At 38.5% G+C, this 24084-nt stretch overlaps 1 protein-coding gene across 1 annotated transcript in view; it reads right to left on the bottom strand.

Annotated features, from left to right (window-relative positions):
* The window catches only part of LOC106082102 (uncharacterized), a 67240-nt gene extending 46358 nt beyond the window's left edge, over window positions 1-20882 (bottom strand). Inside the window, exons 1-3 of the mRNA XM_059367332.1 lie at window positions 20876-20882; window positions 20547-20724; window positions 8250-8340 (exon numbers count right to left, since the gene is read on the bottom strand). Coding sequence (XP_059223315.1) covers window positions 8250-8340; window positions 20547-20724; window positions 20876-20882 — 276 coding nt within the window. The remainder of the gene's footprint in view (window positions 1-8249; window positions 8341-20546; window positions 20725-20875) is intronic.
* Window positions 20883-24084: the final 3202 nt, after the last annotated feature.

Below are 24084 nucleotides of genomic sequence, written 5' to 3'. Positions count from 1 at the left end.
GTTAGGCGCTTGAATTGTTGCTCAAGTCGGTTTGGATTGTGGGTCAAATCGGTCCGTGTTTTGGTATAGCTGGTATAAAAACCGATCTCGGATCTTGACTTTTTAAGCCTCTAGAGGGCGCATTTATTATCCGATTTTGTTGGAAGTTTGCACGTAGTGTTTTGCTATGACTTGCAACAACTGAGCTTAGTATGGTTCAAATTGGTTCATAATCTATTACATAGCTGGTATATAAACCGATCTCAGGTGTCGACTTCTTGAGCCTTTACAGTGCGCAATTTCAGCCAATGTAGCTGAAATTTTGCGCAACATGTTTTGTTGTGACTTCCTACAACTTTGCTAAGTATGGTCGAAATCGGTTCATAACCTTATATAGCTGCCATATAAGGCAATCTGGGATCTTGACTTCTTAAGCCTCGAAGAAACAAAGAAGAAGATTTGAAATGCATCCTCCCGATGTTGGCGTCCACCGTAAACTTCTTAGGGACCATGATTTGCGTATCTGAAGCTGAAATATCCAAACTCTTTACAGAGTAGTTCCAGAATACGCACTGGTGGATATACTTGAAAGGAACAGGGTTGATGTTAGCGCCATACAAAAAGGGCGATGGCTTTGGAAAGCAGTCACAACAACATCGAAAAGTGACGCCCTGTACCGTGATACGAGTCATAAATTTGGCTGAACATTTGTAATCAGTCATAGACTGAGACTGAAACTGTCTCCCGGTTTACTTCGATGGATGAGAGAATGGACACAATTCGTATAAAGACCAAATTTTTCAACTTCATCTTTATTTGTTGTCCATGCCCGACGAGAGTCTTGAATGAGCCAAGCAAGAAAATTTCTACGAGCGCCTAGAGAAAGAATACGGCCGCTGCCCCGCCCATGGTATTTAAATCGTTCTGGAGATTTTAATGAAAAAACAAGTAAAAAGCGTGGCATGTTCGGCTGGGTCGGGTCGGGCCGAATCTTATATTCCCTCCATCATGTATAGCATTTCTCAAGTTCTTCGGCCGGTATCTCTTTATAGGCAAATAAAGATACTGGATAAGAATTGCTATGCTATTGGAGCTATGTCAGGTTATAAACCAATCCGAACCATACTTGGCTTGGATTTTAAAGACAATAGTAGATCCTATTGAGCAAAATTACAACCGAATTGGATAAGAATTGCGCCCTAGAGGGACTTAAGAAGTAAAATTGGGAAATCGGGTTGCAGGGGAGCTATATCAGGTTATGGACCGATTCAGACCTTATTTAGCACGTTTTTTATAGGGCATGAATACAGTCATTGTGCCACATTTTAGCAAAATGGGATAAGAATAACGTCCTCTAGAGGGTCAAAAAGTAAAAACGGGAAATCGGTTTATATGGGAGCTATGTCAGATTTTGGGCCGATGTGAACCATACTTTGTACCTAAGTCATTGAAGAAAACATTGCTCAAAATTTCAGCATAATGTGATAAGAATTGCGGCCTCTAGAGGCCCAAGAAGTAAAATCTGGAGATCGGTGTATATGGGAGATATATCTACATATGGTCCGATATGGCCCATTTCCCATCCCAACTGACCTACACTAGCAGAAAGAATTTGTGCAAAATATCATTCACCTAGCTTTTCTCCTTCGAGTTAGCGTTTGCGTGCTTTCCACAGACAGACAGATGGACGGACAGACCTGGTTTGATCGACTTAAAATGTTAAGAAGATCAAGATCAGTATTTCGAGGTGTTACAAACGGAATAGCGAAGTTAGCCTACCCCAATTCTATGGTGGAGGGCATAACAAGTTCTTTGCTCTATATCTATGTACAGACAAAATAAGGATAATGGATAAGAACTGCTATAAGGATAATGGATAAGAACTGCTATGCTGCTATGTACCGATTGAGATCATACTTAGTTTGAAAGTGGAAGTCATTGCGCACAATTTAAGCCAAATCGGATAATAAGTGTTCCCTATATATGCTCAAGAAGCATAATCGCACTCCAGCAGCTTAAGAAGCCATTATACGAGATCGGTTTATATGGGAGCTATATCAGGTAATGAGTCAATTTTCACCATACATGAACATTGGAATTTAAAGTAAAACACTTCATGCAAAATTTCAGCCAAATCTAGCGGCTTCAAGATCCGAGATCGGCTTGTATGGCTGCTATATCAGGTTATTAAACCGATTTAGACCAATCTTGGCGCATTTGTTGGAAGTAAAAAAAAACACTTCCTACAAATTTTCAGCCAAATCAAATAAAAAATTGCGCCCTCTTGAGGCTCAAGAAGTCAAGATCTGATCTCGGTTTATACGGCAGCTATATAAGGTCATAAACTGATTTAGACCATGCTCGATTTAGTTATTTAAAATCAAAACAAAGGTCCTCCTGCAAAAATTTCAGCCAAGTCAGATAAAAATTGCGCCCTCTAGAGGCTTAAGAAGTCAAGATCCGATATAGGTTTATATGGCAGATATATCAAAACATGGACCGATATGACCCATTTACAATTATTGCCCGATTTGCATGAAATATTGTACAATGAATTCTACTATGACTTTAAGCAAACGTGCCAAGTATGGTCGGAATCGGTCCATAGCCTGATAAAGGTCCCATATAAACCGATCTCCCGATTATATTTCTTGAGCCCCTGTAGGGGCGATATGGCAGCAATTTGGAACAATGACTTCCACTATGGTCTCTAACATTCAAACCAAGTATAGCATGAATCGGTCCATAATCTGTTATATTGAGTTGCCCAAAAAGTAATTGCGGATTTTTCATATAGTCGGCTTTGACAAATTTTTGCATGTGACTCTGTAATTGCATTATTTCTTCTGTCAGTTATCAGCTGTTACTTTTAGCTTGCTTTAGAAAAAAAGTGTAAAAAAAGTATATTTGATTAAAGTTCATTCTAAGTTTTATTAAAAATGCATTTACTTTCTTTTAAAAAATCCGCAATTACTTTTTGGGCAACCCAAAAGCTCCAATAGCATGGCAGTCCTTTGTTTACTTATTAACAGATACTGGCAAAAGAACTTGACAAATGCGATTCATTGTGGACGGAATATAAGATTCGGCCCGGACGAACTTATCACTCTTTTATTTGTTCTTTTTAAAAATCGCAAAGACCATGTCCCCCATTTTGGCTTTTAGTCCATACGTCCCCAAAACCCAATTTTTGAACTAAATTTAAAAAAAATGATATCATTAACACCTCAGCTCTATCCATTGAACATTTCAAGGATTTTTCTCTATCCGTTCTCAAACGGCATAGTTTGTACTAGGTTTTTTTTCGATTCTATCCCACTGTGGACGTTGCAAATGAAAATTTGCCCATGAACATTCCATTAAGGAACTGGGGCAAACTCCTCACAAATCAATGAGGGATAAAGGACCTCCTTTTTATAGGCGAGTCCGAACGGAGTACCGCATATCTTACAAAAGTCGCCAGCATTAGGAGGGTAAAACCACCACTGAAAGTCCTGGAAAGGTCATCGAAGTAAGTAAGTAACTTGATTGAGAACTCTATACATCCTCCCCGAATAGGGTGCTGATCGGAAAATATTTGCTTCTAGCTAACATAAATACCAATCTCCCGATTTACATTTTTGAACCGATATGGGACCTATTTATTCATCAATTTCCCTTAAATTGTGCAGATCGGAGCATATTTCGATACAGCTGCTGCTGCGGTAAATATACACATCCCGTATGGTGGGTATACACGCTTCGGTCGGGCCAAATATATTATGGTCTTTACCCCTCGTATTTTAATATATGTAAGCCTCTCTTAAAGGCATATTTTAAAACTGAAGAAAAAACCAAATTGAATGCGGCGAATGATTTCCATGGCATTTTTTTTTATTGCCTCTTGCGCTGAAACGTGCCCCTCATGTTGCCATCCTTAGCATTCATGTCCATGATTTGGTCTGATGAGCTAGAAAATTTACATCGTCTGCATCAGTGTGGTTGTCCAAAGTATGGCGTTGACTCTAGACCATTATTTTGTATTTTCTTGGCTCTTGAAACAAACACACACAAAAATTCAATTTTGCGGTTATTTGCATTACAATCTCAACATTATCCACACCGCACAAAAAATGCCCCATAGTAGAAGTGCTGCAAACATTTTTACAGTCTCCCCAAAACCAACAACAATGGCATCAACACAACATTGGCATAGAGGCGCATTTTGAAAAATTAAATTTAACTTTCATTTCCAATTCAACATACTTGGCATAATTTTTTGAACAAGCTTGGCTTGTCGAGGCAATAGTTTGTGGTGGGGGGAGGGGGAGTGGAAGCAAAAATTCCTTTTGAATGAACAAACAAAAGCCCAAAATCTGTGTAGTAATTGGAGGGCTTGTAAGAAGACAAATGATTTAAGTCAATTTTTATGATATTAACAAGATTTGTGGAGTAAATACCTAAATTTGGGCAAAATTAAGGCTAGATATTGTTTGAATTGGGTTCGAATGGAAACCAATTAAGGCTAGTATAACCATGGTAGTCAATGCTTTTTTATACCCACCTCCGAAGGGCGGAGGTATATTCGTTTTGTCATTCCGTTTGCAAATGCAAATTTGCCCATGAATATTCCATTAAGGAAGAGGCGCAAACTTCTCATATATCACTGAGCGATGTCCGATGCAAGTTTAAGCTCACTGACCTCCTTTTTATAGCCAAGTCCTTTGGGAAAAAGCTTTTACATGGCAAACCACCTCGCAAATGTCACCAGCATTAGAAGGGTATAACCACCACTGAAAAGTTTTTTTCTGATGTTCTCGCCAGGATTCGAACCCACACGTTCAGCGTCATAGGCGGATATGCAAATGCAAATTTTGCCCATGAACATTCCACTAAGGAACAGGGGCAAACTTCTCACATATCAAGGAGTGCAGTCCGATTCAAGTTTAAGCTCAATGATAAGGGGCCTCCTTTTTATAGCCGAGTCCGAACGGCGTGCCGCAGTGCGACACCACTTTGGAAAGAAGTTTTACATGGCAAAGTACCTCACAAATGTTGCCAGCATTAGGAGGGGAAAACCACCGCTGAAAATTTTTTTCTATTGTCTCGCCAGGATTCGAACCCAGGCGTTCAGCGTCATAGGCAGACATGCTAACCTCTGCGCTACGGTGGCCTCCGGATAGGCGGATATGCAAACCTAAAATATATAAAAATTCTTAATCCTTGTAAAAATCAAAGACGATCTAGCCATGTCCGCCGTTCCGTTGAAATCATGCTACAGTCTTCACAATGAGCTGAAACTTTGCATAGATTTTTTTTTTTTTGATCCATAGGCAGGTTAAGTTCGAAGCTGGGTTATATCGGACTATATGAAAATGTTGCCCACATCTGTCGAGTTAAGGTATCTCTTTTTCTTTCTTCTTTAATTGGCTATGACAGAACATTTGCCCCATTAACCGAACGTAGAATAGCTGTCCAAGAGCCTCGATCTTCTGCGCTCCTTCTATTGGGTTGCCCAAAAAGTAATTGCGGATTTTTCATATAGTCGGCGTTGACAAATTTTTTCCAGCTTGTGACTCTGTAATTGCATTCTTTCTTCTGTCAGATATCAGCTGTAACTTTTAGCTTGCTTTAGAAAAAAAGTGTAAACAAGTAAAAAGGCGTTACCCACCACCTCGGGAATATATGTAAACCACCTTTCATCAAAATTCGGTGAAAATTTCATACCTTATACTCATATACCTCATACCGATCTGAACTATATACGACACGGATGTCGAAAAGCCGAACATAAATCACTGTGTCAAATTTCAGTTAAATCGGATTATAAATGCGCCTTTTATGGGGCCAAGACTTTTAATCGAGATATCGGTCTACATGGCAGCTATATCCAAATCTGCACCGATTTGGGCCAAGTTGCATAAACATGTCGAAGAGCCTAACACTAAGCATTGTCCCAAATTTCGGCGAAATCGGACAATAAATGCCTATTTTATGGGCCCTAAACCTTAAATCCAGAGATCGGTCTATATGGCAGCTATATTCAAATCTGGTTCGATCTGGGCAAAATTGAAGAAGGACGTCGAAGAGCCTAACCAAACTCACTGTCTCAAATTTCAGCGACATAGGACAATAAATGCGTCTTTTATGGCCCCAAAACCTAAAACCTAGATATCGGTCTATATGGCAGCTATATCCAAATCTGGACCGATCTGTGCGATATTGCAGAAGTATGTCAAGGGGCTTAACTTAACTCACTGTTCCAAATTTCGGGGACATCGGGCAATAAATGAGCTTTTTATGGGCCCAAAACCATAAATCAAGAAATCGGTCTATATGGCAGCTATATCCAAATTTGAACCGATCTGGACCAAATTGAAGAAATATGTCAAAGGGCCTAACACATCTCACTGTCCCAAATTTCAGCAAAATCGGATAATGAGTGTGGCTATTATGGGCCTTACACCATAAATCGGAGAATCGATCTATATGGCAGCTATATCCAAATCTGGACCGATCTGAGCCAAATTAACGAAGGATGTCGATGGGCCTTACACAATTCACTGCCCCGAGTTTCATCAAAATCGGATAATAAATGTGGCTTTTGTGGGCCTAAGACCCTAAACCGGAGGATCGGTCTATATGGCAGCTATATCCAAATCTGAACCGATCTGGGCCAAATTAAAGAAACATGTCAAAGGGTCTAAGACAACTCACTGTCCCAAATTTCAGCGAAATCGGACCATAAATGTGGCTTTTATGGGCCTTAGACCCTAAATCGGAGGATCGGTCTATATGGCAGCTATATCCAAATCTGGACCGATCGGAGCCAAATTGACAAAGGATGTCGAAGGGCCTAACACAACTCACTGTCCCGAATTTCAACAAAATCGGATAATAAATGTGGCTTTTATGGGCCTAAGACCCTAAATCGGCGGATCGGTCTGTATGGGGGCTATATCAAGATATAGTCCGATATAGCCCATCTTCGAACTTAACCTGCTTATGGCCAAAAAAAGAATCTGTGCAAAATTTCAGCTCAATATCTCTATTTTTAAAGACTGTAGCGTGATTTCAACAGACAGACGGACCTACGGACCTCAATCCTATTTTCATCATCTGGTATCGTATCTATACCCTACACCACTACTGTGGTACAGGGTTTTATAAATTTGTAAATTTGTTTGTTCCACCCAGAAGGAAGAGAGATAGACCCATTGATAAGCACACCGATTGACTCTGAATCACTCTCTGGTTCGATTTAGCTATGTCCGTCTGTCTGTCTACATATCCAATTTTTGCAAATTTCAAATTGGATAACTTAGCCTGCATATCCAATGTGGTGTAGGGTATCATAAGGTATCAAAATATTATCCTCTCCTCACTTGTTTTTAAATAAATGTGCCACATAGACCAACTGCAGATTTTAGGGTCTTGAGCAAATATTGGGTTGCCCAAAAAGTAATTGCGGATTTTTCATATAGTTGGCGTTGACAAATTTTTTCACAGCTTCTGACTCTGTAATTGCATTCTTTCTTCTGTCAGTTATCAGCTGTTACTTTTAGCTTGCTTTAGAAAAAAAGTGTAAAACAAATATATTTGATTAAAGTTCATTCTAAGTTTTATTAAAAAGGCATTTACTTTCTTTTAAAAAATCCGCAATTAATTTTTGGGCAACCCAATAAAATGGGTCTTGTGCCCCCAAAATAAAGAACAGTTAGTAAAGTTAGATTTCAGTATATTTCGTTATTTAGCCCTCTTTGTGTCCTCCCTTAATGTTTGCCCTTCCAACTGCTTTAATATTCCTGACTCTATAATGTATCACATAATCTAATATCCCATCTATTATGCAAAAAAAAAAAACTTGAATTTCTTAAAAATCCATTTCAGAATCACTTGGGCACCCAACTACCATTTTTTCAAATATAAAACTTACTTTATCCCTTCTCTTATATTTTAATTTGATTTTAAGCAGAATTAAAAACTATTAAGTCAATATTTAGATCCACTCATTTCGATATTAAAATTGTTCGAACAACTTTTAATCCACTCATATCCCTGCTTTGGCAGAGTTAGAACAAATGTCCTGTTTTACACTGGAAACATTTCAAAGTGAGCTTCAAGCCAACAGTTTGTGCTAAAAGTTTGACAAACTTTTCCTTTTGTAGCACTCAACAGTAAACTTTAGGGGCCCAAGACTTAAAAAAACAAAACTCAACTTAAAGCCAGCCATAACCCAAGAGGGAGGGAGCAAAATTATAAGAGAGGGAGCGTGAGAGAGACACACAAACGGTTAGAGTGGATGTGGGCGAGCCTGCCAGCATGCCCACTTCAAAACAATTGACATTTTTCAAACTTTTGTCCTTGGCTTTGATGGATAGGCTAAAGCAATAACAAAAAATTTTAATGAAATAAAACATAAAATTATCTCAATAGCCGGTCGTCTGCATCGCCATGGTGAGTGGTGGGCAAGATATTAATTGAGGGCCATTATTTTAATTGATGCTGAAATTAAAACAAAGGTTTTAGTGAAGCAAAGTAACTTTGCGCTGCCTTGAATGGGCATGTAGGCAGGTAGTGTGGGGTGTTGGCGGCCAATATCACCAGCTAACTAATAAATATATATGGCCATTCTGGTCTGTTGATTTTATGCCATTTAAGACTAAAGTTTGCAAAGTCATTAATGATGTAGACGCAATTAATTATTAGTTTTTAGCAAAAGGAAATCATGCGTACAAATTTTAATTATAAAATTTTTTTGGAAAAACTTAAATTAATGGCAAAACTCTTGCCGCAAACAAAGATGTGAGTGTGAGTGAATAAAGATGTTCAAAAGCCGCCAATTTTGCCAGGGAATCAAACCGATGGCTTTGGTACATTCACCTCCACCTGCATAGATAAAGCAGGAAATCTAGTTATAGACAGAGATGGGCTTAGGATATGGGAAAACCCTTTTTTTCCAGTGACGAGTAAGCGATTGTGGTTGGTACCGCAGCAGCAATGACCCGACTGAAGAATAACAAGGCAGCAGGAACCGATGGGTTCCCAATTCCCAGCTAAAAGCAAGCGAATGTGGTGGATACCGCAGAAGCAGTTACCTGACTAAAGAGCAATAAGGCAGCAGAAACCGATGGGTTCCCAATTCCCAGCTACAAGCAAGCGATTATGGTGGATACCGCAGTAGCAATGACCCAACTGAAGAACAACAAGGCAGCAGGAGCCGAAGGAAAACCACCTGAACTATATTAAGCCAGAGACAACACGTTCATGAAGAGTATGCATCAGCTCGTCTGCGCGATCTGTATAGAAGAACGCATATCCAAAGATTGGCACCTCATCATGCTATGTTCCGTACACAAGCACACAAGCAAGGCGACAAGACAGTATATGCCAACTACAGAGGAATAAGTCTCCTCCCCATCCAAAACAAGATACTCTCGAGTGTACTGTGGGAAAAATTAAAACCTAAAGTCAAATCTTAAGGCTATTAAAGTGGCATTATCCCTGGAACACCATCAGGCCAGATATTCGCACTGCGACAAATCCTGGAAAAGACCCCAGAAGGACATATCAACACCATCTTTCTTTCACTACAATGCTGCCTTCGAAGCCCTATACGTTCGAAGGTAATTAAAGCAACCATCTCTCAGTATGGTATCCATGGAAAATTGATAAAACCCTGCAGTATAGCGCTTTAGGATACATGTTCCTTAATACAGAGTAGCGGACACGAAGTGTAACCAAGTTTACAGTGATATATCTGGAAAATATAAATGACAACTACAAGATATTTGTCTTACTGATGATCATTGTTTACAAGTTTATTTAAAAACCAGTAAGGAAAGGCAAAAGTCGGCCGCAGCCCACTATATAATACCCTACACCTACCCTACAATTATAAATTAGGGCAATATATAAATATATATGAGAGCTATATCTAACTCTAAACCGACTATCAAACAGATCGTTTGAAAATTTTTCCTACTACGGCCATATTAGTGCAAATCTGGCGATAAATATGTATGGGTGCTATATCCAAATCTGAACCGATTTTAATGAAATCTAGCACACTTGTTAAGATCAGTAACAAAACAAAATTTGTGCAAATCGGTTACAAATTGTGTTTATTACAGCCTTATGAGTGTAAATCGGGCGATACATATGCATTGGAGCTATATCCAAATCTGAACCGATTTTGATGAAATCTAGCAGGTATGCTAAGATCAGTAACAAGAAAATCCAAGCCCAATTTTGTGCAGATTGCTTAAAAATTGTACCTACTATGGCCATTTAAGTGCAAATCGAGTGATACATATATATGGGAGATGTATCTAAATCTAAACCGATTTTGAAGAAATTTTGCAAATATGTTAAAATCAGCAGCGAAACAGTCCGAGCCAAGTTTTGTGCTGATCGGTTGAAAATTGGCCTTACTACGGCAATTTAAGTGCAAATCGGGCGATTATAAGGCAGCTATATCATGTTTTGATATAGCTGCCTTATAAACTGATCTTGATTTTTTGAGCTTTTAGCGGGCGCAATTCTTATCAATTTGGCTGAAATTTTGCACGTTATGTTTTGATATCACTTCCAACAACTGTGCCAAGTATGATTCAAATCGGTTGATAATCTGATACAGCTGCCATATAAACCGACCTTGGGTCTTGACATCTAGAGCTTCCAGAGGGCGCAATTCTCATTCGATTTGGCAAAAATTTTGAATGAAGTGTTTGGGTGTTACTCCCAACAACTGTACCAAGCATAGTCTAAATCAGTCCATAACCTGATATAGCCGCTATATAAATCGATCTCCCGATTAGACTTCTTGAGCCACTAGAGGGTGCAGTTCCTATCCGATTTGGCTGAAATTTTGCATGACGTGTTTCATTATGACTTCCAACAACTGTGCTTAGTATGGTTCAAATCGGTCCGTAACCTGTTATAGTTGCCATATAAACCGATCTTGGTCTTGACTTCTTGAGCTTCTAGAGGGCGCAATTCTCATCCGACTTGGCCGAAATTATGCATGAGGTGTTTTATTTTGAAATCCAACAAATGTGTCAAGTTTGGTCTAAATCAGTCGATATCCTGATATAGCCGCCATACTAACCGATCTCCCGATTAGACTTCTTGAGCCACTAGAGGGTGCAGTTCCTATCCGATTTGGCTGAAATTTTGCATGACGTGTTTCATTATGACTTCAAACAACTGTGCTTAGTATGGTTCAAATCGGTCCGTAACCTGTTATAGTTGCCATATAAACCGATCTTGGGTCTTGACTTCTCGAGCTTCTAGAGGGCGTAATTCATATCCGATTTGGCCGAAATTTTGCATGAGGTGTTTTATTCTGACTTCCAAAAACTGTGTCAAGTATGATATAAATCAGTCCACATCCTGATGTAGTCGCCATATTAACCGATCTCCCGATTAGATTTCTTGAGCTTCTAGAGGGCGCAATTCTTATCCAATGTGATTGAAATTTTGCATATGTCGTTTTGGTATGACTCCCAACAACTGTTCCAAGGATGGTATATAACCTGATTTAGCTGCCATATAAACCGATCTCCCAGTTTTGCTTTTTGAGCCTCTGAGGGCGCAATTATTACTTGATTTGCCTGACTCTTTTGGAGGTGGTGTTTTTCTATGACTGGTGTTTTTCTATGGGAAAAGGACAAATGCGATCCATGGTAGAGGGTATATAAGATTCGGCCAGGCCGAATTTAGCATATTTCTAATTACTTTTCGACCCAACACCACCACTGTGGAACACTGTGGTAATATAACTTTGTGCATTTGTTTGCCACGCTTAGAAGAAGAAGAAGAGTTAGATCCATTGATACGCATACGGATCGGCTTAGAATCACTTCACGATTAGATTTTCTGTCTGTGCATCAGTCCGTCTGTCTGTCCATGTATTCTTGTGATCAAGTTACAGGTCGCATTTACTGTCCCATTGTCACGAAATTTTGCACAAGTCTCTTTTTTGGCCCAGGGACGAAAGTTTTTGATTTTGAACAAAATCGGTTCAGATTTATATCTTTCATCCGGTATGGCCTTTTAAGGCAGTAGAAGCCACAATTTTGGTCCGAGCTATACAAAATTTGGCAAGAGGTGCTTTATTTGACGTTTTCGTATGTGAGTAAAATTTCATAAAAATCAGTTCAGATCTAGATATAGCTTCCATGTATATCTTTCATCCGATATGGCCTTTTAAGGCTGTAGAAGCCACAATTTTGGTCCGATCTTTACAAAATTTGGCTTGAAGTGCTTTATTCGGCGTCTTTATATGTGAGCAAAATTTCATAAAAATCGGTTCAGATTTATATATAGCTCCCATATATAAATTTTATCCGATATGGAGTTTTAAGGCTGTAGCAGCCATAATTTTGCTCCGATCTTAAGAAAATTTGGGATGGGGTGTTTTATTCAATGTCCTCATATGTATGGAGAATTTCGTCAAAATCGGCCCAGATTTAGATGTAGCTCCCATATATAACTTTCATCCGATATGGAATTTTATGGCTATAGCAGCCACAATTGTGTGTCGAAGTGTTTCCTTTAAAGTCTCATATAGCACCCATACCTATATTTTATCCAATATAGAGTTTAAAAGTTGTAACAGCCAAAATTTTGCCCCAAATTTGGCATAGGGTGCTTTATTTGACGTCTTCATATGTTTGCAAAATTTCATAAAAAATTTGTTCAGATTTAGATATACCTCCCATACATATCTGTCATACGATTTGGACTTTTAAGGCTGTAGTAGGCACAATTTTGGCCTGATTCCTACAAAATATAGCGTGAGTTGTTTTATTTAAAGTCCCAATGCGAGTACAAAACGGTCTTTTAAGGCTGTAGAAGCCACTATTTTTGACCGATCTTAATAAGTTGCAGTACGAGGTATTTTATTTGACCCCACAATTCATGTGCAAAATATCGTAAAATTCGGTTTAGATTTTAAAATAGGTCCCCGATGTATCTTTCATCCGAAATAGGCTTTAGCCTGTAGGTACCAAAATTTTCGTCCGATTTTGCATGAAACTTGTATTCGGTGTTCCAATACGTGCGCAAAATTTCATAAAAATCAGTCCTGATTTAGATATAGCTCCAAGGCAGTAAAAAACCACAATTTTGGTCACATCTCTACAATCTAGGGAGTGAGATGTTCTATTTGATGTCCCAGTATGTGTCATCAAAATTGGCACAGGTTTTAGATATAACTCCAATATAATCTTTTATCCGATATGGCCTTTTAAGGATGTGGAAATCCAAATTTGTTGTCCTATCCAAATCTGTTGTCCAAATCCAAATTTGTTGTTCTATCGTAGGAAAATCTTACAAGTTTCTATTTGATATTTCAATAGGTATCCAAATAAAAGTCTGACTAGATTTCGAGATAAGTTCTACATATAAAAAGTACTATGTACACTAGGTGGCGTAGGGTATTATATAGTCGGCTCCGCCCGACTTTTGCCTTTCCTTACAGGTTTTGTATTAACCATGTCGAGGATCCTGTTATCCCTATCTACGAGATTCAACAATTACTTTAATTGTGTACTAGCTGACCCGGGTCCGCTCCGCTGCGCCTTCTTTTACTTTACATGGAACAAAAGTTTCCTTGGAATATTTATTTTCGACAATTAAAGATCTTTTAGTGAAATACCATGCTACGAAAATAGTATATCGCTTGACTAACAGTTTAACAATATAAGTGCCTTTATCTGAATCCCATATGATCTTTATTGGTCTACTTCATTTCAGCCCGATATTCTCATGATGTCTGATTTAGTGGTGTTTTAGGGGGAGAGGTGGTCCCCCAAACACATGGCCACATAATAGGTTATCAAATTCGTTTTCTAATCTCAAATACCTTTCATTTGAGCCACATATTGGCATGGTTGAAAAATTTTTTCCCTTTGGGGTGTTTTGGAAAAGGGATGATGCCCTAAATGCATGGTCCTACATTTGGATATCAAATTCGTATTCTACTCCCAAATACCTTTATTTGAGCCCCATATTGCGATGGTCACTAAAAAATTGCTGTTTGTGGGGTATTTTGGGTATCAATTCTTGCGAAAATGGGCATCAATTCTTGCTCTACCACCAATACCTTTCATTTAAGCTTCACATTGATATGGTCGGTAAATATGCCGATTTAGGGGTGTTTTGGCGATTGAGGTGTTCCCCCAAGCACAAAGCCCGGAAAATATATCAGCAACGTACTCTATTCTCATATATCTATACATAATTTATTTGAACCCCATATTGTCATTGCCCTCAAAATTGGATATCAAATTTGTTTTCTAATCTCATTTAAACTCCTTATTGCAAAAGTCAGCAAATATGTCCAGTTTGGGGTATTGGCCCTAAAAACTATGAATATTTAGTTCCCCTCTCTTTAAGACCCAAATTATCTTGGTGAGCAATTACGTCCTATTTGGGGGTTGTTATGGTGGTGGAACGTCCGTTTGACAGTTGGTCCCTAATGTTGATATCAAATACGTGGTCTACTCCCAAAAACCTTTAATTTGAGCCACATATTTCCATAGTCGGCAAACATGACCGGCTTTGGGGGTGTTTTGTGGGATGGGCGGCCACTCAGTGAGTTGGCCTTGAAATATATATCGGATTCGCGTTCCACTTTAAAAACCCTCTTATTTGAGCCTCATATTGCAATTGTCAGCAAATACTTCCTATTTGGGTGGTGTTGTGGGGGTGGTGTGGCTCCATAGACTTTTTTCCCGAATATTGATATCAGATTCGTGCTTTACTCCCAAAGAATTTTCATTTGAGCCCCATATGGCTATGGTCGTATATTTGTCCCCTTTGGGGATGTTTTTGGGGAGAGGCGGCCCCCCAAACACTTGGTCCCATATTTGGATATCAGATTATAATTCTACCCTCAAATACATTTTATTTACGACCCATATTCCCATGGTCACTAAATAAGTCCTGTTTGGGGGGTGTTTTGAGGAAGGGGTCCACCCCCCAGAAACATGATCCCACATTTGGATATCATATTCGTATTCTACTCGCAAATACCTTTCATTTGACTCCCATATTGTCATGATCGGTATATGTCTGATTTAGGGGTGCATTGGGGGTTGGGTGGTGTTTTGGAGTGGGGTGCCCCCATAGACACTTTGCCCGAATATTGATGTCAAATTCGTGCTTTACTCCCAAAGACCTTTCATCTGAGCCCTATATTGCTATGGTCGTAAATTTGTCCCCTTTGGGGGATGTTTTTGTAGAGAGGCGGTCCCCCAAACACTTGGTCCCATATTTGGATACAGATTTGTATTCTACATTCAAATACCTTTTATTTAAGCCCCATATTCCCGTGGTCAGTAAATAAGTCCTGTTTGAGGGGCGTTTCGGGAAAGGGGTGGACCCCCACAAACGTAGACCCACATTTGGGTATCAGATTCGTATTCTACTCACAAATACCTTTCATTTAAATCCCATATTGCCATGGTCAGTCAATATGTCGGATTTAGGGGTGTTTTGGGGCTTGTGGTGGTCCCCCTAGCACTTGGTCCGCCAATTGGATATCAGATACGTATCCTTATCGTAAATACCTTTCATTTGAGTCCCATATTGTTGTGATTGGTCTAAATATATGTTTGGTAGGTTTTAGGGTGGGACGGCCCCCCTAGGTAGCCCATCCGAAATTTGGATACCAAAGATCTGGCGTTTCTGAAAATTAGGGTAAGGGGGAGGGTCCGCCCCCCCCACCCCCCCCCCCCCTTTAGTTATCAAAAAATTTAGTACCCTATTTTCACCACGGGGTCATTATGCACCATCTGTGAAAATTTCAAGAAAATCGGTTCAGCCGTATCTGAGTCTATAAGGAACACACAAACATACAAACAAACAAACCTACAAACAAACACAAATTGATTTTTATGTATAAAATTGAATGGAGCAGTATTCGTAGGATACAACATTAAAGAAAATAGTGTTGCATACTTATAGGGGTAATAGTTTTTACAGGATGCTATGCGATAAACTTAAATTTGGCACGGTGACCTGCATTGAATTCCTAAATATGGCCCAGTTCGAACCATGTCTACATATATCAGCCATATTGACTGATATCCCGATTTATGGCCTTCGACCCATAGAAGGAACATTTATTACCCGACTTCACCAAATTAGTAATTCTATTAGACTCCTCCTTATTCTTAACAATTCGTATTTGAATATAGCTACCATACACACCGATCTTCGATAGGTTGATAAGATGTATATCCATGGTGGTGGGCATCAATAGTTCGGCCGTGTCGTACTTATTGCATATCTATTGTCTTTTTATATCAATTAATTCCAAACAACCTGATTCAGAATTGCTGATCAAGTGCTTATTAATTGTTATTATTATAATTTTTTTTTTGTTTTCAATTAATACAGTTATTAACTTTAATTGGCTTGGAGCCAAACTGTTGTTGACATCGGTGATAAGTTAAGTTGTTTTATAGGCAATTTAATTGCTTTTAGTGGTGACAATGACCTTTAATTTAATGGGCTGCAAGCCATAAAACCACATTATTTTATTCAATTACTTTGGTTTTTTTGTAGCCAAGCATATGGGATTTCTCTTTTTTTAGGGAAAGAACTAAAAAGCTCTGCATTTAATAACTAAGACTTTCAAGGTTAATGGTAATATTGCTATTTAGTGACATATTAAAGTTCAGCAGTAAATTTAATTTTATTACCAACCAGGCCACAAATGGTATCTACACTATTGTTTGCTAGAGCCTGTTAGACATCATAGATCAACTCCATTATTGGCCATATAAATAAAGGCAAGGCATTTTATTTTTAGGCACCGATTTATTGTTGTATTCTTCGTCTTTTGTTTTTATTTTTTTTTTTTTGCTCGACTTTAATAACCATTATTGTCGTCGATTATTCAAACGTTCATCAAGCTAAATTTCTAGAAGGAGTTTCGTTTCGTTTCGCCAGCTCTTTTCTTCGCCCCTTACAGAATGCCTTAAAAAGCAATACTTTGTTGTACTCTTCTCTTTCCAAAACAAAAGGCAGCTTAACATTGTTTCTTCTTTATATTCGTCCTCCTCTTCTGCCTTATTGTTTATGTAAATCTCTATGGGAAATATTCCACAACAAAAGAGTAGGAAGACATCCCATGATGGGGTTTCTCATAAATAATGGTAATATTTTGATTAACTTTGAGTTATTGGGGCAAAACAACTGTTTTGTGGTTTATTCAATAAGTAAACATGTGAATCTATTTTTAAAAGATGGCATACTTTTGGGATGAATATAAATATAAGACTTTTCTCGAATATACTTTTAGGATTTGGTAAATATAAAGGAATTTGTAGCATTTATCAAAGAATATTTGTTATAATGTAATGTATGTGCCTGTTAGTAATATTGAAATATCCTTAAAGATGCTTCGCTCCACTTCTTCTACACTGGTGCAAACTCTGGTAAAAAGTTTCAGTTGAAGATTTTTAAAGAAGCATTTAGAGAAAGTAGTATACTCTGCACCGTGGGATGGAGGAGGACTAAATAATCAAACTATTCTGTTTTTTACACCCTGAAACATCGATCTAAGACCCTTTAATGTATATATATATTTTTGATAACCATGATGTATTCCTGTCTGTCTGTCGAAAGCACGGTAATTTTCGAACATGTAAAGCCTATGGCTTCAAATTTTGAGCAAATACATCTTAGTGAGGTAAAATGCTAATTAACCCAAAAACATTCCATTAGGAAGAAGGCACAATCTGTTGCGGTTGGATCCGTCCCGCTGTTGGATCTGTCCCGCTTCCGATATCAAAATTATGATTGACAAAGAAGAGTAGGCAACCTCCTATGACTTTAACCTAATTTTTATAAACACCACCGAAGGATGGGGGTATATTAATTCTTTCATTCCGTTTGCAACACATCGAGATATCCATTTCCGACCCTATAAAGAATATGTATTCTTGATCAGCGTAAAAATCTAAGATGATCTAGACATGTCCGTCCGTCTGTCTGTTGAAATCACGCTACAGTCTTCAAAAATTGAGATATTGAGCTAAAGTTTTATACAGATTCTTTATTTGTCCATAAGCAGATTAGGTTCGAAGATGGGCTATATCGGACTACATCTTGATATAACCACCATATAGACCGATCCGGCGATTTAGGGTCTTACGCCCATAAAAGCCACATTTATTATCCGATTTTGCTGAAGTTTGAGACAGTGAGTTGTGTTAGGCCAGTCGTCATATTTCCTTAGTTTTGCCCAGATCGGTTCAGATTTGGATATAGCTGACGTATAGACCGATCTCCCGATTGAAGGTCCTGGGTCCATAAAAGGCGCCTTTATTTTCCGGTTTTGCCAAAATTTGGAACACTAAGTTGTGTTAGGCTGCTCGACATTCTTCTTTAATTTGGATCAGATCGGTCTAGATTTGGTGTAGCTGCCATATAGACCGATCTCCTGATTAAAGGTCCTGGTTCCACAAAAAGCGCATTTATTGTCCGTTTTTGCTAAAATTTGGGACAGTGAATTATGTTAGGCCCTCCGCCATCCTTCTTTAATTTGGCTCAGATCGGTCCAGATTTAGATATAGCTGCCATATAGACCGATCTCTCGATTTAAGTTTTTGGGCCCATAAAAGGCCCATTTTTTGTCAGATTTCGCCGAAATTTGGGACAGTGAGTTTTGTTGGGCCCATCGACACCTTTCTGCAATATGGCCCCGATCGGTCCAGATTTGGATATAGCTGCCATAAGACCGATTTCTCGATTTAAGTTTTTGGGCCCATAAAAGGCGCATTGATTGTCCGATTTCGCTGAAACTTGGGACAGTGAGTTATGTTAGGCCCTTCCCCATCCTTCTTCGATTTATCCCAGATCGGTCCTGATTTAGATATAGCTATCATATTGGCCGATCTCCCGATTTAAGGTCTTGCGCCCATAAAAGGCGCATTTATTGTCAGATTTCGCCGAAATTTGGGACAGTGAGTTGTGTTAGGCCCTTCGCCATTCTTCTTCAATTTGGCCCAAATCGGTCCTGATTTGGATGAAGCTGCCATATAGACCGATCACTTGATATAAGGTTTTGGGCCCATAAAAGTCGCATTTATTGTCCGATTTTGCCAAAATTTGGGACAGTGAATTATGTTAGGCGCTCCGCCATTCTTTTTCAATTTGGCACAGATCGGTTCAGATTTGGATATAGCTGCCATATAGACCGATCTTTCGATTTAACGTTTTGGGCCCATAGAAGGCGCATTTATTGCCCGATTTTGCCGAAATTTGGGACAGTGAGTTGCGTTAGGCCCTTCGCCATTCTTCTTCAATTTGGCCCAGATCGGTTCAGATTTGAATATAACTGCCATATAGACCGATCTCTCGATTTAAGGTTTTGGGCCCATAAAAGGCCCATTTATTGTCAGATTTCGCCGAAATTTGGGACAGTGAGTTGTGTTAGGCCCTTTACCATCCTTCTTCAATTTGGCTCAGATCAGTTCAGATTTGGATATAGCTGCCACATAGACCGGTCTCTCGATTTAAGGTTTTGGTCCCATAAAAGGCGCATTTTTTGTCAGATTTGGCCGAAATTTGGGTCAGTGAGATGCGCTAAGCTCTTCGACAGCCCTCTTCAATTTGGCCCAGATCGCTTCAGATTCGGATATAGCTGCTATAGAGACCGATTTTTAGATTTTAAGTCTTGGCCCCAAAAGAAGCACATTCATAATCCGATTACGCTGAAATTTGGGACAGTGACTTATGTTAGGCTTTTCGACATCCGCGTAGCATATGGTTCAGATCTGTCTATATTTAAATATGGCTACGATAAAGACCAATATTTTGGTCTACAAAATTTAACAATGACTTAGAACTTATAAACTTATTAGACCTCTCATACCATATTTCGACAAAACTATTATGGGGGCTTAAATTATGCATTTTTCACCGGATTATGACGAAAGGTGGTTTACATATATACCCCAGGTGCTGGGTATCCAAAGTTCGGCCCGGCCGAACGCTTTTTTACTTGAATATAACCCCCTTTTCCACTTTTCATATCGTTAAATCAATATCTCAAATTTTCTTTGTTTTTTTTTTCCCCAATCTCATTAGGCGAGGGACAGCAAATAAAGCCCATCTACCCAACTTAAGTATTTATTTACATGACTAAACAAACAGTACGAAAAATTTCTCCCTTTCTCAAATGATGACACATGTGTGCCCTAGAAAGCCAACGCTCCATATTCCATCAACATATAATGAGGTGACAGCAATATGTGGCAGCATTTCATGGGAGGAGATTAAGTTTATTAAGCCAATGCTAATGCCGCATGTGTCATGTGGTATGGGACCAGGACTAGGAGACTCTCTTTTCTGTTAGTCCCTCATCAATTATTTTATCATCAACACCATGAGGATGATGAGATCTCCAAACCAGAGAAGGCAAAGCTTGTAACTTGGCCCCATTACACATGTGTGTAAGTGGTGGCAAACAACATTGCCACTGGTGCAGAGGTGAAGCCTTGTGCAACTTTGTTTACCCAGACATGTAAATATGAGAAAAATACGAGTAAGTACTAAGTTTAACTAACATCTTACTTTGACTTATGTTTTCCTTTGTGAACTTCTCTGTAAATACATATTCGTAATGAGAATATTTTATAAGTGTGTATTGCAATGCCTCTTGGCTCAATTCCGAGGGGGGGTAAATACAGCATAAAAGAGACTTCAGGTGGTAGTCTTTGGGATTAGAGTAAATGGTAAGGTAACCTTAATCAAAAGGACAAGAGAAAAAACAAATAAAAACGAGTAAATTTAGATCACAACTGAACTTCAGCCTCAACGAATAATAATTATATCCACCAGATTCTGAAGAAGTCAAAGTTTGGTTTAACTGGTTATCCACCTGTTGGAAACTTACCTGGCATGAATTAAGAAAGTTTTAACCAAACATTCCTAGGAAATTTTTGGCCAAATCGACTGTGTCCTCCAGGGGTTCAAGAAATCAAATCTGTTGATTGGTTTATAACAGTGGTGGGCAAATACGTGTACATACGCTGTGTCTTAACATGCGATTATTTGAATTAATAACTATACCAAGCGTGCTATCTATCTTCTTCTTCCTCTATTATATAATCAGTAAAGAAAAGCAAAAGTCGGGCGGAGCCGTCTATATAATACCCTACACCACCGAGTATACGTAATACTTAATACCTTTAACGACCATATCGGATGAAAGATATATATGGGAGCTATATATATTGGGTTGCCCAAAAAGTAATTGCATATATAGTCGGCGTTGACAAATTTTTTCACAGCTTGTGACTCTGTAATTGCATTCTTTCTTCTGTCAGTTATCAGCTGTTACTTTTAGCTTGCTTTAGAAAAAAAGTGTAAAAAAAGTATATTTGATTAAAGTTCATTATAATCTTTATTAAAAATGCATTTACTTTCTTTTAAAAAATCCGCAATTACTTTTTGGGCAACCCAATAAATCTGATCTGATTCTAATGAAAATTTGCACACATACTGAGACGTCACAAACAACATTTCGTGTCAAATTTTGTAAAGATCGGACCAAAATTGTGCCTTCTACAGCCTTAAAAGACCATATCGGATGAAAGATATACATGGGAGCTATATATAAATCTGATCCGATTCTGATGAAATTTTGCACACATATTGGGACGTCACAAAAAGCACTTCGTGTCAAATTTGGTAAAGATCGGACCAAAGTTTTACCTTCTACAGCCTTAATAGGTCAAATCGGATGAAAGTTACATGTGGGAGCTATATCTAAATCTGAACCGATTAAAATGAAATTTAGCACATGTATTAAGACGTCACACGAAACATATCATGCTAAATTTGGTAAAGATCGGACCAAAATTGTGGCTCCTACAACATTAAAAGGGCATATCGGATGAAAGATATATATGGGAACTATATCTAAATCTGGACCGATTTCAATGAAATTTTGCGTACATATTGGGACGTCAAAAAAAACAACTTGTGCCAAATTTTGTAAGGATCGGACCAAAATTGTGGCTCCTACAACATTAAAAGGGATTATCGGATGAAAGATATATATGGGAGCTACATCTAAATCTGGACCAAAATCGACAAAAGACAAATTTATTATACGATTTTACTGAAATTTGGGACAGTGAGTTGTGTTAGGCCCTTCGACATCCTTCGTTAATTTGGCACAAATCGGTTCAGATTTCGATATAGCTGCTATATAGACCGATCCTCCGATTTAGAGTCCTAGGCCCATAAAAGTCACATTTATTATCCGATTTTGCTGAAATTTGACATCCTTCGTTAGTTTGGCTCGGATCGGTCCAAATTTGGATATAGCTGCCATATAGACCGATCCTCCGATTTGGGGTCTTAGGCCCATAAAAGGCGTATTTATTGTGCGATGTCGCCGAAATTCGGGACAGTGAGTTAAGTTAAGTCCCTTGCTATACTTTTGGATTATGGCACAGATCGGTCCAGATTTGGATATAGCTGTCATATAGACCGATCTCTCGGTTTTAGGTTTTGGGGCCATAAAAAGCGCATTTATTGTCCGATGTCGCCGCAATTTGGGACAGTGTTAGGCCCTTCGACATCCTTCTTCAATTTCACTCCGATCGGTCCAGACTTGGATATAGCTGCCATATAGACCGATCTCTCGATTTAATGTTTTGGGCCCATAAAAGGCGCATTTATTGTCCGATGTTGCCGAAATTTGGGACATAAAGTAGCGTTAAGCCCCTCCACAGATTTCTGCAATTTGGTCTAGATCGATGAAGATTTGCATATAGCTGTCATATAGACCGATATCTCGATTTAAGGTCTTGGCCCCAAAAAAGGGGCATTTATGATCCGATTTAACTGAAATTTGACATATTGACTTATGTTAGGCTTTTCGACATCCATGTGGGATAGGTTCAGATCGGTTTATTTTTAAATAGAGCTACTAAAAAGACCAATATTTTGTTATACACAATTGAACAATGACTTGTAATTATTAGTATTTGGTCCAAATCGGATCATATTTCGATACAACTGCTATGGGACATAAGGTATGCAATTTTCACTGGATTTTGATGAAAGGTGGTTTACTTATATACCCGAGGTGGCGGGTATCCAAAGTTCGGCCCGGCTGAACTTAACGCCTTTTTACTTGTTTCTTTTCTCTCGTATCTTTCACATGTGTGAAAAAAGTGATCATAAAAGTTGTGCCATGTGCCATACTTTCACGAAAGTTCAAAGATGTGTCGAGACAATGTATCCGTTTTTTTTTTTGTTTCTGTTTAATGTTGTGAGCTGAGCACCAATGCAAGGAAATATTTAACAACTTCGACACTTTCTTTTTTCCTGGAAGCCATTAAAAACATGTTTGTGGATAAAAGTTTCACAACTGAATCTCTTAATGACACCTTTCACATTTTCTTGTTTTTTGTTTTCATACATTTCATAGATTTTTTCATAGCTGCTGGAAAAAAAATGAAAAATCGAAAGTGTGAAAAGCAGCCAAATTATGTGTCACATTGCTGTTGGCTTGCCAAACGAGCTGAAACCCTTCGATTTAGCTCTTTTTTAAAGCTTTTAGTTGATGGCTTTCTCAGTTTTCCTTTTTAATCACTTGGGTTCACTTCCTCATATCCATCAATGTCAATGTCAAAACTTAATGAAGTGTAAAGAATTGCTTGTCCCATCATAAGCACCAAATCCATGACATTTTAACTTTTAATTGTAGGGGGAAGTAGGACTAAACCTTTTAAGGGGGAGTAATAAAAACCAATATTTTTTAATCTCCACATTATTAAAGACTCAAAGCAAAGTATGAAAAATGGCACAGATCATTTATATGACCAACCTCTATCCATGTTAAAATATAATGGACGAAAGACGTGTCACAAAAGGGCACAATAGAGGCACACGTGTATTGGCGTTTTATATCTGTACACCGTGAGAGAGAGGCATACATTTCCCACTCTCTAAACATCTTTCGTTATAGCCCAATTTCCTCTAAACCGGATAACATACGTAATGTGAGGAAGAGACATAAGCATTGAACTGACTACGAGATGACTGCCCCTTCTACAATTAAACCTACAACGATCAACTCATGGTAAT

Source organism: Stomoxys calcitrans, chromosome 4 (genome assembly GCF_963082655.1).
Source record: "Stomoxys calcitrans chromosome 4, idStoCalc2.1, whole genome shotgun sequence".
Lineage (NCBI taxonomy): Eukaryota > Metazoa > Arthropoda > Insecta > Diptera > Muscidae > Stomoxys > Stomoxys calcitrans.
The sequence above is the reverse complement of the archived record's forward strand: the minus strand, read 5'-3'. Positions and strand labels throughout refer to the sequence as shown.